Source organism: Empidonax traillii, unplaced genomic scaffold (genome assembly GCF_003031625.1).
Source record: "Empidonax traillii isolate 1590-97213 ecotype Southwest subspecies unplaced genomic scaffold, ASM303162v1 scaffold217:size1918799, whole genome shotgun sequence".
Classification (NCBI taxonomy): Eukaryota; Metazoa; Chordata; class Aves; order Passeriformes; family Tyrannidae; genus Empidonax; species Empidonax traillii.
In genome coordinates this window covers 1,568,578-1,581,142 of record NW_020955410.1, presented here as the reverse complement: position 1 = coordinate 1,581,142, position 12,565 = coordinate 1,568,578, and the positions used below count along the sequence as shown (strand labels likewise).

The 12,565-nt window shown below is 41.8% G+C and overlaps 1 protein-coding gene across 1 annotated transcript in view; it reads left to right on the top strand.

The window, feature by feature from the left end:
* Positions 1–203: 203 nt before the first annotated feature.
* Positions 204–12,565, top strand: part of PLXDC2 (plexin domain containing 2) — a 263,586-nt gene continuing 251,224 nt past the window's right edge. Inside the window, exon 1 of the mRNA XM_027887618.1 lies at positions 204–978. Coding sequence (XP_027743419.1) covers positions 870–978 — 109 coding nt within the window. The 5' untranslated portion in view covers positions 204–869. The remainder of the gene's footprint in view (positions 979–12,565) is intronic.

Genomic DNA, 12,565 nt, shown 5'->3' with positions numbered 1-12,565 from the left:
CCGCGGTGCTGCTGCCGGAGCGCGGCGGGAGAGACGGCGGAGCCCCGGCGCCTGCGCCCCACCGCGCTGATCGGAGGGGGCGGGAGGCAGAGCGAGGGGCCGGCCGGGACCCGGCCCCTGGCGAGCCCCCTGTCCGCACTGGCGCGGCGGCGGCAGCGCGGGCGCGCACGGCGGCGGGGGGCGCGGAGCGGGCCGGGGGAGCGCCCGCCCCACGCGGCTGCCCTCGGCCCCGCATAGCACCGCCGGCCGCCAGAACCGCCCTGAAAGAGAAGGAGAACTTGTTCGTCCGTCCTCCGCCTGCCTTCCCGCCGCCCGCGCATCCTCTCCCGCGGCGCATCCGCCCGCCCTTCGGGTCTTGCTCCCTCCCGGGCTCAGGGCCGGAACGCTTCGTCGCTCGTTTCCCTCGGAGGGTTTTTTTCGGTAGCGGTATACCGAGGAGAGGCTCCGTCCCTCAGGAACCCTGCCTCACCCTGCGGGGGAAGGGAGCTGGGTGGGGGCAAGCCAGGAAGGGAGGATCTCAGTGGCTCTCCTAAAATCTATCAGCAGGCTGCGAGGAGGGAAGAGTTTGGCACTTCGCAGCCGAGGCTGGGCTTGTTTTCCCTAGCGGTGATGCCGCTGGACTGAGAGCGGCGCGGCCGTGCAAGTTTGGGGGACGGAGCCCCCCTCCTTCCACCGCCCCCCAGACCCGGTCCAGCGCCTTCAGTCCCGGCGGCTCGTCCCTGCCGCCCCACTGCATGAGCGCTGCTCCGAGGACAGGGCGGCTCAGCGCCTGCTAGGGCTGCTCTCCGCCGCCCCACAGACTTCCCCACCACCGACGAGGAGCGGCGCGCACCCCGCACCCGAAGAGTTGACTCGGCAGGCTCCGTGCTATGGCGAGGCTGCGGAGGAGCAAACTAGCCGCTGGATTTTTATTACTTTTCCAGTGCCTGAGCGAGCGCTGCCAGCTCTCCAGCGGGGAGACGCCGAGGCAGAGCCACGGTAAGCGAAGCCGGTACCTGCCGGGCGGGGCCGGCCCGGAGCAGCGCGGTCGGGCCGGGTCGGGTCGGGTCGGCTCGGGGGGTCGGGCCGCCTCTCGGGAGCATCCCGCGATGTGGGCTAAGCTGGCAGCTCTACGGGCCGCGCACCCGGAGAGGGCAAACGCCGTTCGAGAACTGGCTCCCCCTCTTCCTGAGGGAGGCCCGGGGTCCCGGCTTCTTACTCTTCCCTACGCTGGGCTTCCCCGGAAAGAGCTCTCCGTGACTTCAGTTTTTATTTTAATGGGAATTCGGGACTTTCCTCCTTTAATGGATCTGCCCCGCGATCACCGGGGGCCGGTGCTGTTCCCCTCCCCAGCCCCTCCGTGCTGTTCCCGGAGCCTCCTTCCTAGCCCTATGCGAGACGCGTTGGGAAGGGAGGGACGGAGACACTAGCGTCCCCGGGAGCTCTGGGGTGCCCCTGCAGCCTCCCCCGCCTCCCGCCCGCGGCGGAGCCCCCCTGCTCTCCCGGCAGCGAGCCGTGGAGGGCAGGCAGAGTTTCCCTGCAGATCCTGCCTGGGAGAGCTAGCGGGCACTCTCTTCCCCCGCGGAAGTCAGTAGCTTGCAGCCTTCCCTGGAAACCGGGCGTTTAGAGAAGGACCAGCATAATGGAAGAAACCCCCCGGGGCTGTGTGACCCGTTCGTTAGGAGCGAGGAGCTCGCTTCGTTGACTGTCTGCTTGTGAAGTATTGGGGTCCTCTTGTCAGTCCTTCTCTGAAACACCTGTTAATGCGTGACACACAGCACCTGTAGTGCTTTCTCTTGGGCCACTGTTTCCCTCAGCATGGAGTTCCCTTTTGATCACTAAAGCCTTCTGTATCCTGCATTCCTGTGCTGTGGAGGGGAAAGCTGCTAAAGGAAAGCTGGAGGATAGCACTTGCAGATAGTGAGAAAAGTCGTGGGGTTTGTGTGTCAGGGGACCTTGCCTGCAGAACCTTCTTGTTTACAGGTATTTCCAAAAGCTGTGCCTGTATATTTGAAACACCAGCCAGATTATTATCAGATGAAACACGCCCACTGTGTGGGCTTCCCTGGTACAATAGAACTTCTTCCTTTTCTTAAAGGTTTGATACAGACGTGATAAGTTTAGTGGTCACAGTGTAACTGACCCGAATAAGAGAGACTGGGTAGTTTTTTTAAATAACCAGTGAGATTATGTGCTAGACCGAGCAGGATTTTCCTAGCCAGGGGCCTACCACTGAGTTTTGGAATTGTTAAATGACAAGGTAGCTCAGCAGGTTGCAGGGGCTCACATGTCACTTGGGGCCAAAGGGAAAAAACAGGAGGAGACTTTTCATGTACTACTGCAAACCGCATGTTGCTGCACTTGGAGCTGTAGCCAACAAATCTTGGTATTTGTTAACGTAAATTATAAGGGAAAAAAGCGTGGGGTGAGATTAGAAAAAGAGAATTGCTATGTTCTGGATTGAGCTCACAAAGTTTATTATCTTCCAGCCACTGTATCCAGACAATAAGATGTTAGTGCTGACTAAGTCAAATATAATTTATCAGTGGACAAATAAACGCTGCATATCACTGATTTAGGCTATTAAGCTGTATTATGTCTGCACCAGGAGGTGCTAAATAGAAGGTATACCAATGGATTGCTTGTCCATAAATCATTTAGTAATGTCTTATATCTTCCTGAATATATGGATACAAAGTATGAAGGAGTTATAATCAAATACTATTCTGATATTTAATACAGTCTGAAGAAAATGTCCCAAGCAATTTAATGTTTTCTTTAACTAGGAAGACAGGCAACCTGATTTTAATTTTGACAACTAGATGTTTATAACTTGGGCATCTTTTCTGTTCCTCTTGCTTAAGAAATCTATTTTATGATAGTAATAATTAAATGCCATTTACAGAATTAGGGTTTTATTTCCTTTTTTTGTTGTTGGCTGTTTGTTTTCAATACTGCTGCTATTTGGAGAAAAAAAATGCAGTGAGAGATTATGTCTAATCAGTGAGAATAGGTTATTATGTAAAACCAGAAATTCAACTTCAGGTCCTGTGAGTCAAAATAAAAAGTAATGTTTCAAAGTTTTACTGTATCTAGCACCTACTTTATCCCTTTAGATCAGCTCAGATAAAGCCTTTAAAGAATTAAAGTAAAGAATAAATTTTTGAAGAAGCTGCAAATTCTTAACGGGAGGCTGTTTTTGACACATTCTAGTGAGTAACAAAACACCTTATTGAAAATGACTGGAATAACAGTATCAAGAAATGGAAACATTTAGTAAGCCCTGGCAGAGCTGGAGCCGTGGAGGATTTCTGATGCTACCAAAGGAATATGCTCTGATTTCAGCACAGATGAAAAAATAATACAAAGGCCTTTTTTTTTTTTTTTTTTTTTTCCCCAGCTCCTCAGAATCACCTTGCTTGGTAAAATCAGGTCGGAACAATTCAAGTGTAATAATTTTCTAGGCACGCTGGAACTTACCTGGCTGTCCCTGGTGGTTTTTAAAACCCAAATTTTTGCGGCCAGGGTGCGAGGCTGCAGTGGACGAAGCGGTGCTGTGCCCGCCAGAGGGCGCAGCGGCGGCCGCGCGATCTGCGGCTCCTCTCCAGGAGCCAGCCGTCCGTCCGTCCGTCCATGCATCCATGCATCCATGCAGCCTCCCCTGGGCCCGGGCAGAACCTCACTTTTGCTGATAAAAAATGCTATAAATCCAGGATAGAGGTTCTTAGACTCAAGGTTTGTGTGTGTGTATGTGTTTTACAGTAGCCAAGCTGAATATGACATGAATTTAGCAAGGTGAAGCAGACGGTCTCTTGAAGGCTCACACAGCAATTAAGGCTTCCAGTTGTACACTTGAGGGCTCGCTGTTGAAGTGTTGCCACAAGAAGTCTTGGAAGTGTTACATTCTTTTGCAAATGTCATCAGTAAGAATTACGAGGCTGTTACTGTAATTTTTATTCTGTTAAAGCATGTTCCAGAATCCTGATATAATTTATATTCATTGGACTGCTGCTGTCTCCAGGCATGAGCATTCAGATGGGGGTAGAATTATTTTTATTGGATAAACTGCTATTAAGGTGTGTTTATCTAGCATTTATCTACTGCTGAAATAGTAACATTTTGTATGTTGCCTGAGCTTTACTCTGTTTGAGAAAAACCCCAATAACTGAAACCAAATTTCTACCATTACAAATTAGGACCTTCAGCTTTTATCATAGCTCTTTATCTTAGAAGTATCAAAAGAAATACAGTATGAGACAACGTGTATCTGTTTGCATTCGTATTGTTTGGTTTTTTCTGTACATGGTATGTAAACAGGGACATTTGGATTAGAGAATCCTAGTGACATTTGAGAGAAAATCCTATTTGCATATCATATATATTTTCCTAAGGATTCCCTTTAAAGAAGTCATCTTGTTTTTTTCAACTTTCTTCCTGGTTCTTCCTTTTTTGTGTTGTTTTTTTTTTTTCATTGTCATTTCTTATGAAAGAGTGGTTTGAAGTATTGTTGGTAAATAGTGGGTAAATTAAGACTATAATAAGGTCTTTAATTCAGTTTTACAGAAACTCATTTCCACAGATTTAGAGTAAGATCAATACTCATAGTTCATTCAAGGTTTAAAATTCCCTTGGGGAAATAAGTGTTTTTGTTTGGCTGTAAATATTCCTCTTCAGAGTTCACATCCTCATGCAGGCACTTAAAACCCAGCAAATACTTGACTCAGATGCTAGGTTCTGTCTGACACTTAACTTGGAGTCGATGATAAATAATAGGGGAACTAGCTCTCAACACTGTAAACAAATGTGGTAAATGAGGAAAAGGTCTTTATAATCTGAAAGGTTCTTTGTTTCTGGTCAACAATTTACTAGCTGTGCATACAGGCCATTTAGAGCAAAATTTTGTGACATCTATTGCCTTGCTGAATACCAGTTTCCTCTAAAAAAATGCAATTCAGGAGGGCTCTTTCCTTTCGAGGAAGAGAATCCTCAGACCACAAAGGAGGCAGATGAAGAAATTCATAGTGTAAGATGATGAGAGATCCCCTGAGGAATATAGTTACAGACCTTAGCATTTTTCATTAAGGACTTTTTGGCAGATTTTTGGTGGAGAAGTGCTGCAGGTCCCTGTACCTGCACAGAGTTCAGGAGATGGAGGTTTGGACCTGAATCTTGTTTCCTGCAGGACTACGGTGCAGCAATGCCCGAAAGGTTGCTTTTCTTTGAGTTATACCAAAGACAAGTATCACACAAGAAACGTGCTCTGTTGAATTCTACTGGATTTTTTTTCCACAAAGGAGATAAAAATTTCTTATTAAAAGCATAATTTGACCTTGCCTTTTATAAAAGTCACTGTGGTTTCATTGGACTGTCTGAAGTACTGAACAGTTCTGCTGCTTGTAACCTTGAAAGCACTGGAGAAAAAGAAAGCTCTGTAGCAGTCCCAAGTTTCAAAACTTACCAAGGCTGCAGTTTCTTAGGCTGAGAACACAACTGGGGTCACTGGTATTTTGAATTCTCGGTGTGGTTCATGCTTCCTAAGAAAAAATGAATACCAAAGCAATTAAAGGCAGCAGTGGTTAAGGTAAGCCTCTGCTGGGCACTCTCTACAGAGGGAACAAAAGGTAATTTGGTGGGAGCGTTTATGATCCAGTACAAGGAAATGCTGCAAGCTTGCCAGCAGTGTGGAATTATATCCAACTATTAGGTTTTATGAGGGTTGAACTGAGAGCATTAATGCAGTGCAATTGGCAGATGCCATACTTACTAAATCAGAGAATTGCATAATCACAGCAGGAACTGGAAGAACCTATGAGTTTTCTTTCTATGCAGAAGTATGCAGAGAGGTCATGCTAAGTGTATGTGGGGTTTGTTTTTGTTTGTGGCTTCTCACAAATGAGCATAAAACATTGCCCTGAAGTAATGTTTGTGAGTGCCGGGTGCTGTGTCTCATCATGGAACACTTCCTCTGCTTTCTCCTCTTTTCGTTTTTTTCATCCAACCAATAAACATAGCTTCAGTTAGCACTCCTTGCTGTCAACATTGAGCAATCGGTTGCACTAAGTGTCTGTAAATTCTGGGTTTGAAAGAACTTGTGTAACATGTCCATCTCCGTCAACCAAAAAGAGTGTCAGAATGTGTTTCCGAGTTGGATTTGGCTCAACCTTCTGAAACAGGAAAATGAAGCAGGTTCTGAGGCCAGGTCCAGGGTCAGACGTGGTACTTGAATTGAAACACAACTTCAAACATAGAAAACATCTTGTTGGGGTGATACATCAAGAGAAATGTAAGGATTAATATGAAGATAGATACAAGGCAAGACATCATCACAAGAATGATGCGTGTGCTCTACTCAACAGTGGTAAGATCCCAACAGGAGTATTCCCTTCAGTGTTGAGCACAGCATTTAAGGAATATGTGGACTAATTGAGGACTGTTATGTGAAGGAAAGAAGAAAAGAACACTGCTATAGAGACTAGAAGTAAGAGATGACATGTTAACAATCTTGAAGTGTGAGACTTCCAAAGAGGAGGGAATAACTTGTCTCGGCAGCAACTAATGACTGAAATTGCAGCAAGGCAGACTTTAAAATGATAAGGCTAGGGGAGCAGATTATCTATAAGTAGTCTTCATCACTGAAATAGGTTAGATAAACATATGTCCAAAATGTCATTCTACCCAAAAAGGTAGCTGTTCCTGCCTTGGAGCAAGCGACTGGACAGTGTGACCTTTCAAGGTCTCACCCAGCTCTCTGGAATTATTCTGTGTGGATAGCTTTATGTACACAGGGGTTCACCTTGAACTCTGCAGCTGGATAAAATTCAAATATGAATTCCAGTGCTCTCTTAGCTTGAGGCCTCTGTCTCTCATTTCTCAATGATATATGTGGCTTTAGTGTGATTTTAACATACGCTTTCTGTAGCTGCAGACAAGGTAAAGACATTTAAAAATGCTTAGTGTTCTTATGAAATAAGGCTTTTTATTCTTACTTGTTTAGAACTTTTAATACAAACACTGCCTAGCTTCCATCATAAGCAGATTTTTTTTAAAATATATTCTGATTTTTTAAAATATATTCTCATTTTTTGATCTTTAGGCAAACATCACTTATCCCATGTTATTTTATTGAGTGAGAGATCCTTGACTTGAATAAGGAGAGTTCCATAAAGGGAATATATAAACCTTTTCATTTAACCTATCTCTGGCAATGTTTCAAATATATGTTGTATCGCAGTTGATGCTAGGATCTTGGGTCCTTTGCTTTAGAGATGTAATAGAACTGCGTCAAAGTGCTGCTTATGTTAGAGATGAAAAACCATTTATAGTATTTATTGCAGCTTTCCTTAACTGCTGTCAGAGGGCAGATTCCCTCAGAAATTTCAGCTATGTTTAGTGGCAGAATAGGATGTAGTGGTTATCCAGTAATAAGCACTTTGAGATGTATTTAACTTTTACTTCTATTCAAGCATTATATATTTTTTTTTCCTCTTTGGTCATAATGTGCAAACTGCATCTGTGCTGAATAATTGCAGCTTTTTTTTTTTTTACAAGAGTTGCTACTAGGCTGATTGTAAAAGGCAAGTATCATCCACCGTAAATACAGTGTTTTCTGAAGGATGAAATGTTAAAGTGTTCATCACTATGCAGATTCTTCTTCTATGAGTCAGCAGCTGAACTAAAAATCCATTGGAAAATGCTATCTTGGCCTCTGTAGAAAACTGGGAGCCAGGATAAGTCTTTATTACGATAGTTGCTCCATGATACTCTCCAGCTGCATGTTTTTGTTTTCCTGTGTGCGTTTGTATGACTGTCCTTTTGAATTTGCAAGCCAAACAGCCTGTATTTGCAGTTCAACCTCGGTCACTCAGGGATATAAACCCGAGGCTTCCTGTAAGGAGCTTCTTTGTGGCAAGACAGGTTTCAGATTCCTTGGCCCATCCTCTTCTTCCTCATCCTTCATCTCCTCCTTGCCCTTTCTGCCTGCTTCAGAGATTGCTTCCTCCTCACTTGCATTGTTTTGGTAGTGGATGTGACCATGCCCTAGGTCAGGTGGATCAGACCTGTTCTTGTTAGTCAAGTGAGATTTAAAAAAAAAGGGAAAAAGAAACAGGAAAGACTACATTTTATAAGAAGTAGAGGAAGTGAAAATAAAATTATAAGGAGAATGAATGTAGTATTTCAAAACCTCTGAGCATTAAAAATCCCCTTAGAACATAAAAACTCTGGATAAAGTAGAATACCTGAATTCTGTGTAATGCTACCAGGTGTTATATCAGTTTAGTCAAAAAATATGCAAAGAAAAAACTAGTTGTAATTGGAAAATTATGTCAAACTTGACATGCTCTTGTCAAATATTTCAATTGGGAAGTGTCAAAACAAGTAATTTTGAGTTTCTTGTTTTGATGATAAAATGTCTCATTTCAAATTTTTCATTTGGACTTTTAGATTAGAATTGCCGTATTATGTATAAACATAACTTTATTTTGAAGTTTATGTGCATACATATACATATTTTTAATTTAATACCCTACAGCAAACATTGTCTATTCACTTTTAATCTGAGTAAGATAAAAATCTTACTAGGATCGAAAATTAACTTTCTAGTCATCTCTAATTGAGACTTACCACTGTTGAGAATTTGGCTATGTAAGCCCTGTAAGAGCAGGCCATTTTATCTTGTAGAAATCTTACTTTAATTTGTTGACAGGAAAGGAGAGAATAGCTGAAAAAGCAGTTGTCTTGTTCATCCAACTAGGATTTTGGTTTTTTTAACTCTATAGCATATTTCCCATGCAGGTGGCTTTTTGGTTAATAAGATATACATGAGGCAACATAATTAAAAGAGATCACATTTTCCAGATTGCAGCTGCTATAAAGATAACAGATTTATGTTTTATTTGCAGTGAAGGCATTTATGGACTAGAAGTTCAGCATTTGGTGTATTGCAGAAATCTGATCTCAGTATCAACACAATTTATTACTGTTTCCTATTCAAACCTATATAAACTGATCTAAGTTGTGGTCTCAAAACAAATAAAACTATTAGCATGAATCACCATTATAGATTATCATTAGTTCTGGTTTCCTTCTACTTTTTGTTATGTCTGTTAACAATTTTCTTTTAAAAAAGTTTTTATTAATAATGTATGTGTAATGCAATGCTTCTTAGTTTATTATGCAAATTATGCAAGACTTAATAATTGAAATGTATAGTGCTAGACTGTGGAAATACAGAGTTTTTCATGTTTACATTGAGTCCCCGAAAACCAAAGTATTCTTTCCTCTATTAAATATCACACTAAGCAAAAATGTAATTCCTTCCAGTTTGGCTAATGTTAATGCATTTACCCTCCCCAAACCTTCTCTGCAAGCTGTTGGAGACATTTCTATCTTTCCAGTGTAAAAATGAAATAATAACACTAGTAAGTTGCCCTAACAATTTCTTACTTAGAACAGCATAGCTAAGAAGAGACTGTCTAGGTCAGCAAGTATTTCCCTGAGATGAGAAGCAGTTGTGTCACGAATGTCTGCTCCACATGCCCCCATGCACCACAGGCCATCAGTAATGTGCTTCCCTTTCACAGTCTTCAGGCATGTGGTAAAATAGCTGCAGCCCCAAGTATAATGTGCCACAGAAGGTAAAGAGGGCATTGACAATAGTTTGAGTTTCTATAGTAGCAAAGAAGTTTTAATTTTAGTATGCTTTGTTTGAAAGCTTGTTGGTCTTAATCTGGTTTTGCTTAGCCTGTTTTTCTGTTTATTTTTTTGACTTAATATACTTGGCTTTTTCACCTCCTGTTTTGTTTCATGCACAACTGCATGGACAATGATTGCAGAGTTGGTAACACTGGTTTTGTTTCAATTCAGAGCCATTTTTTGGAATAGCATAAATGACCTGAAAAATGACTCTTCCTGTAGTAAACTTGTCCATTTGAATGGAGGAAAGGAACTATCATTATTTTTTATCAGCTGCTTGAGCTTGCCAGGTGTACATCCTGAAAAGCAGTCTAGTGTTTAAAAGTAGGTGGATTTATACTCTGACTCGGCTGACATGCCTGAGGATTGGCAGTTCTGCCATTCCATTGTGTTGTACTTCAAGCTTGAATCGAGCTTGTGTTCCTAACTTTATTTAGGTACTCTGATGTTCAGTCTCAGACTTTTGATTCCCATCACTTTTCATCAGGGTATTTGTATGCTCTACTCTCCACTGCTGTTTGCAAAGCACACTTGTTTTACAGCTTTCTTGATTGTTCCCAAAATCATCATAGATATGAGCTTTATATTCATTAGTATTCTTATTCTTGCAAAACCTTATAGAAGTAAGGTAATATCCTAATTTTAAAAATAAGAAGCTGGTTTTGAAAAAGTGACCACCTTGCCAAAATTAAAGATTCATAATTTTTGTCTCAGAGTCAGAGTTGAATTTTTCTGCAATTGCCCAGTGATCTTTTGTGTTTCCCCTTGCTTCACCAAATTCGGGGGTGTAATTTCTCTCTCTGCATTCTTATCCTTGAATTCTCTAATCTCAGATTTTAAGTCACAGTCAGATCTCTGATCAAGTAACCTATCTGTCTGGGAAAAAAATCCAGATTAGAGCTGACTGAGGGTTCTGATTAGTGCAGAGACAACAAGGCTTAGTTCGGGACTGCTGTAGGTTCTGCCGTTACTGGTGTTCCTTTCCTTGCTCAGGCTTCCATCAGGAGAGGGGTTTGTCTCTTAGCTATTTATATAACAGATCCCAAACTGCCACATTTTATAGTCTGGTGTGATAAGTTTCTTTCCTAAACACAAGCATGTCTGAAGCACAGACAAATATTGGGTCAGATTTCACTCAGCTGGCACTTTGACAACTTGGAAGGACTATGTCCAAATCTTCTTGGTTTTGTCCTTGAGTTCTTGGAGAGAAGAGAAAGATGGTGTTCCACAAATTGTAAAATTAAACTTTAAGAATAACAATCCAGATTCAGAAATTACGAGTCAGAAGAAAGAATTTCAAAGCAATCAGTTCACAGCACTGCTGACTAGAATGCTTTGATTGTTGAAAACATTTATCCTCCTCAGAAAATGATCATTACAAGATGTAGAATATTATTATTTTACTGCATAAATATGATGCCAGCTTTTACTGGAACTGTATCTTCATGAGCTTTTAAGGAGAAGGATTATTGACAAATGGTCTATAAGACATATATTTATACAGTCCATGTATAATACTCTGCCCCTGATGCTATAAATCATGCTGAAGTTTCCTGTAGAGTAAGTATTTGGCTGAAAACAGAACTGATAGAACAGCAGACCAGTGCTTTTCAGCATCTTGTTTTTGTTTGTTCTGCAGAAATGGTGATAAGTTAAAAAAGCTAAATTTTAAAATGCTGTTATTCTTATCTTGCAAAGTATATGAGTTTCCCTCCCCCCAACATAATTTGAAAAGACATTTCATTATCTTTTAGATAATATATCTAATAGAACCATCAGTGGGGGGAAAAACCCAACACAAACCAAAAAAACTCTAATAAAACAAGAAAGCAAGAACAACAAAACCATCAGGATGGTGGGGATGTGGGGCAAGGGGTGGGGAAACAACCCACCAAAAAAAGTTAAAGTCCAAACCCCAAACAGACTTTATGCTTTGAATTACTTGGTGTTTCATCTCTAGGCTCCAGTTATGGAAAGCTTCCCTTATTTAGAACAGTGCTTAAATGTTTGCTTAACTGTAGCAATCTATTCAAGTGGTGTGCTAGGGGTGAGTGGACTGAAAAAGATATGGATGTTTAAGACTTTTCTCTGATCTTGGACCTTGGAATTTAGTTGACTCAAAAGCCTTAGAACATTTGCAACAGTGGCAATAAGTTTTGCAGCATTGTTGCAAATCCTGAAATGATTTGTAGAAAGAAAGATCTTTCATCAGGCAGAGAAGACTGACTTCCACCTCCTTGTATTGTTGTAGTGGATAAGAGCAGAGAGTAATAATCTCTCCTCTAGTGCATGCATGTTTCATTCCTTTGGAATAGCTGGACATTGAGGTTTTATTTTAATTTTTTTTTATATGATGTGCAAGACACGTTTAGGAGATGCCTGAACTAAATATTCACTTAGATTTTATGATCCGTCTCCAAGGCACTAAAATGTGGCCTGAGCTTGAGAAGCAGTAAGCACACATGGTTCACATCAAATTTAAGTGTAAACACTTATTAAATGTTGATCCTTGAATGCAAATTTATGGTTTATTGTTCTACTCTTTACGCAAAAAAATTGCTGTTAGCTTCAAGGGATGACCCAGCGATGTAACGAATCACATTTTTGTCCCTAGGCATGTATAGAAAATAAACTGAAGGTAAGGTCTTCAGGATAGGAATTTATGTCCAGCTTTAACTGCAGAAGTTTGCTATAGTTACTGTAGGCTGTAAAATGAAAACAGTTTTTCAGCTTAAGCTTTGACCCTCCCATACCTGTATTTGAATTTCATTATTTTATCCCTGTTCTGCTCTTTTATGGCGCAGCTTAGTGGGGGTGCATACCAAGCCAGCATTCCTACTGTAACTTAAAAACTTTGTGGGCAGGGAGATTGTCCAGTGTTTGGTTATCGTTT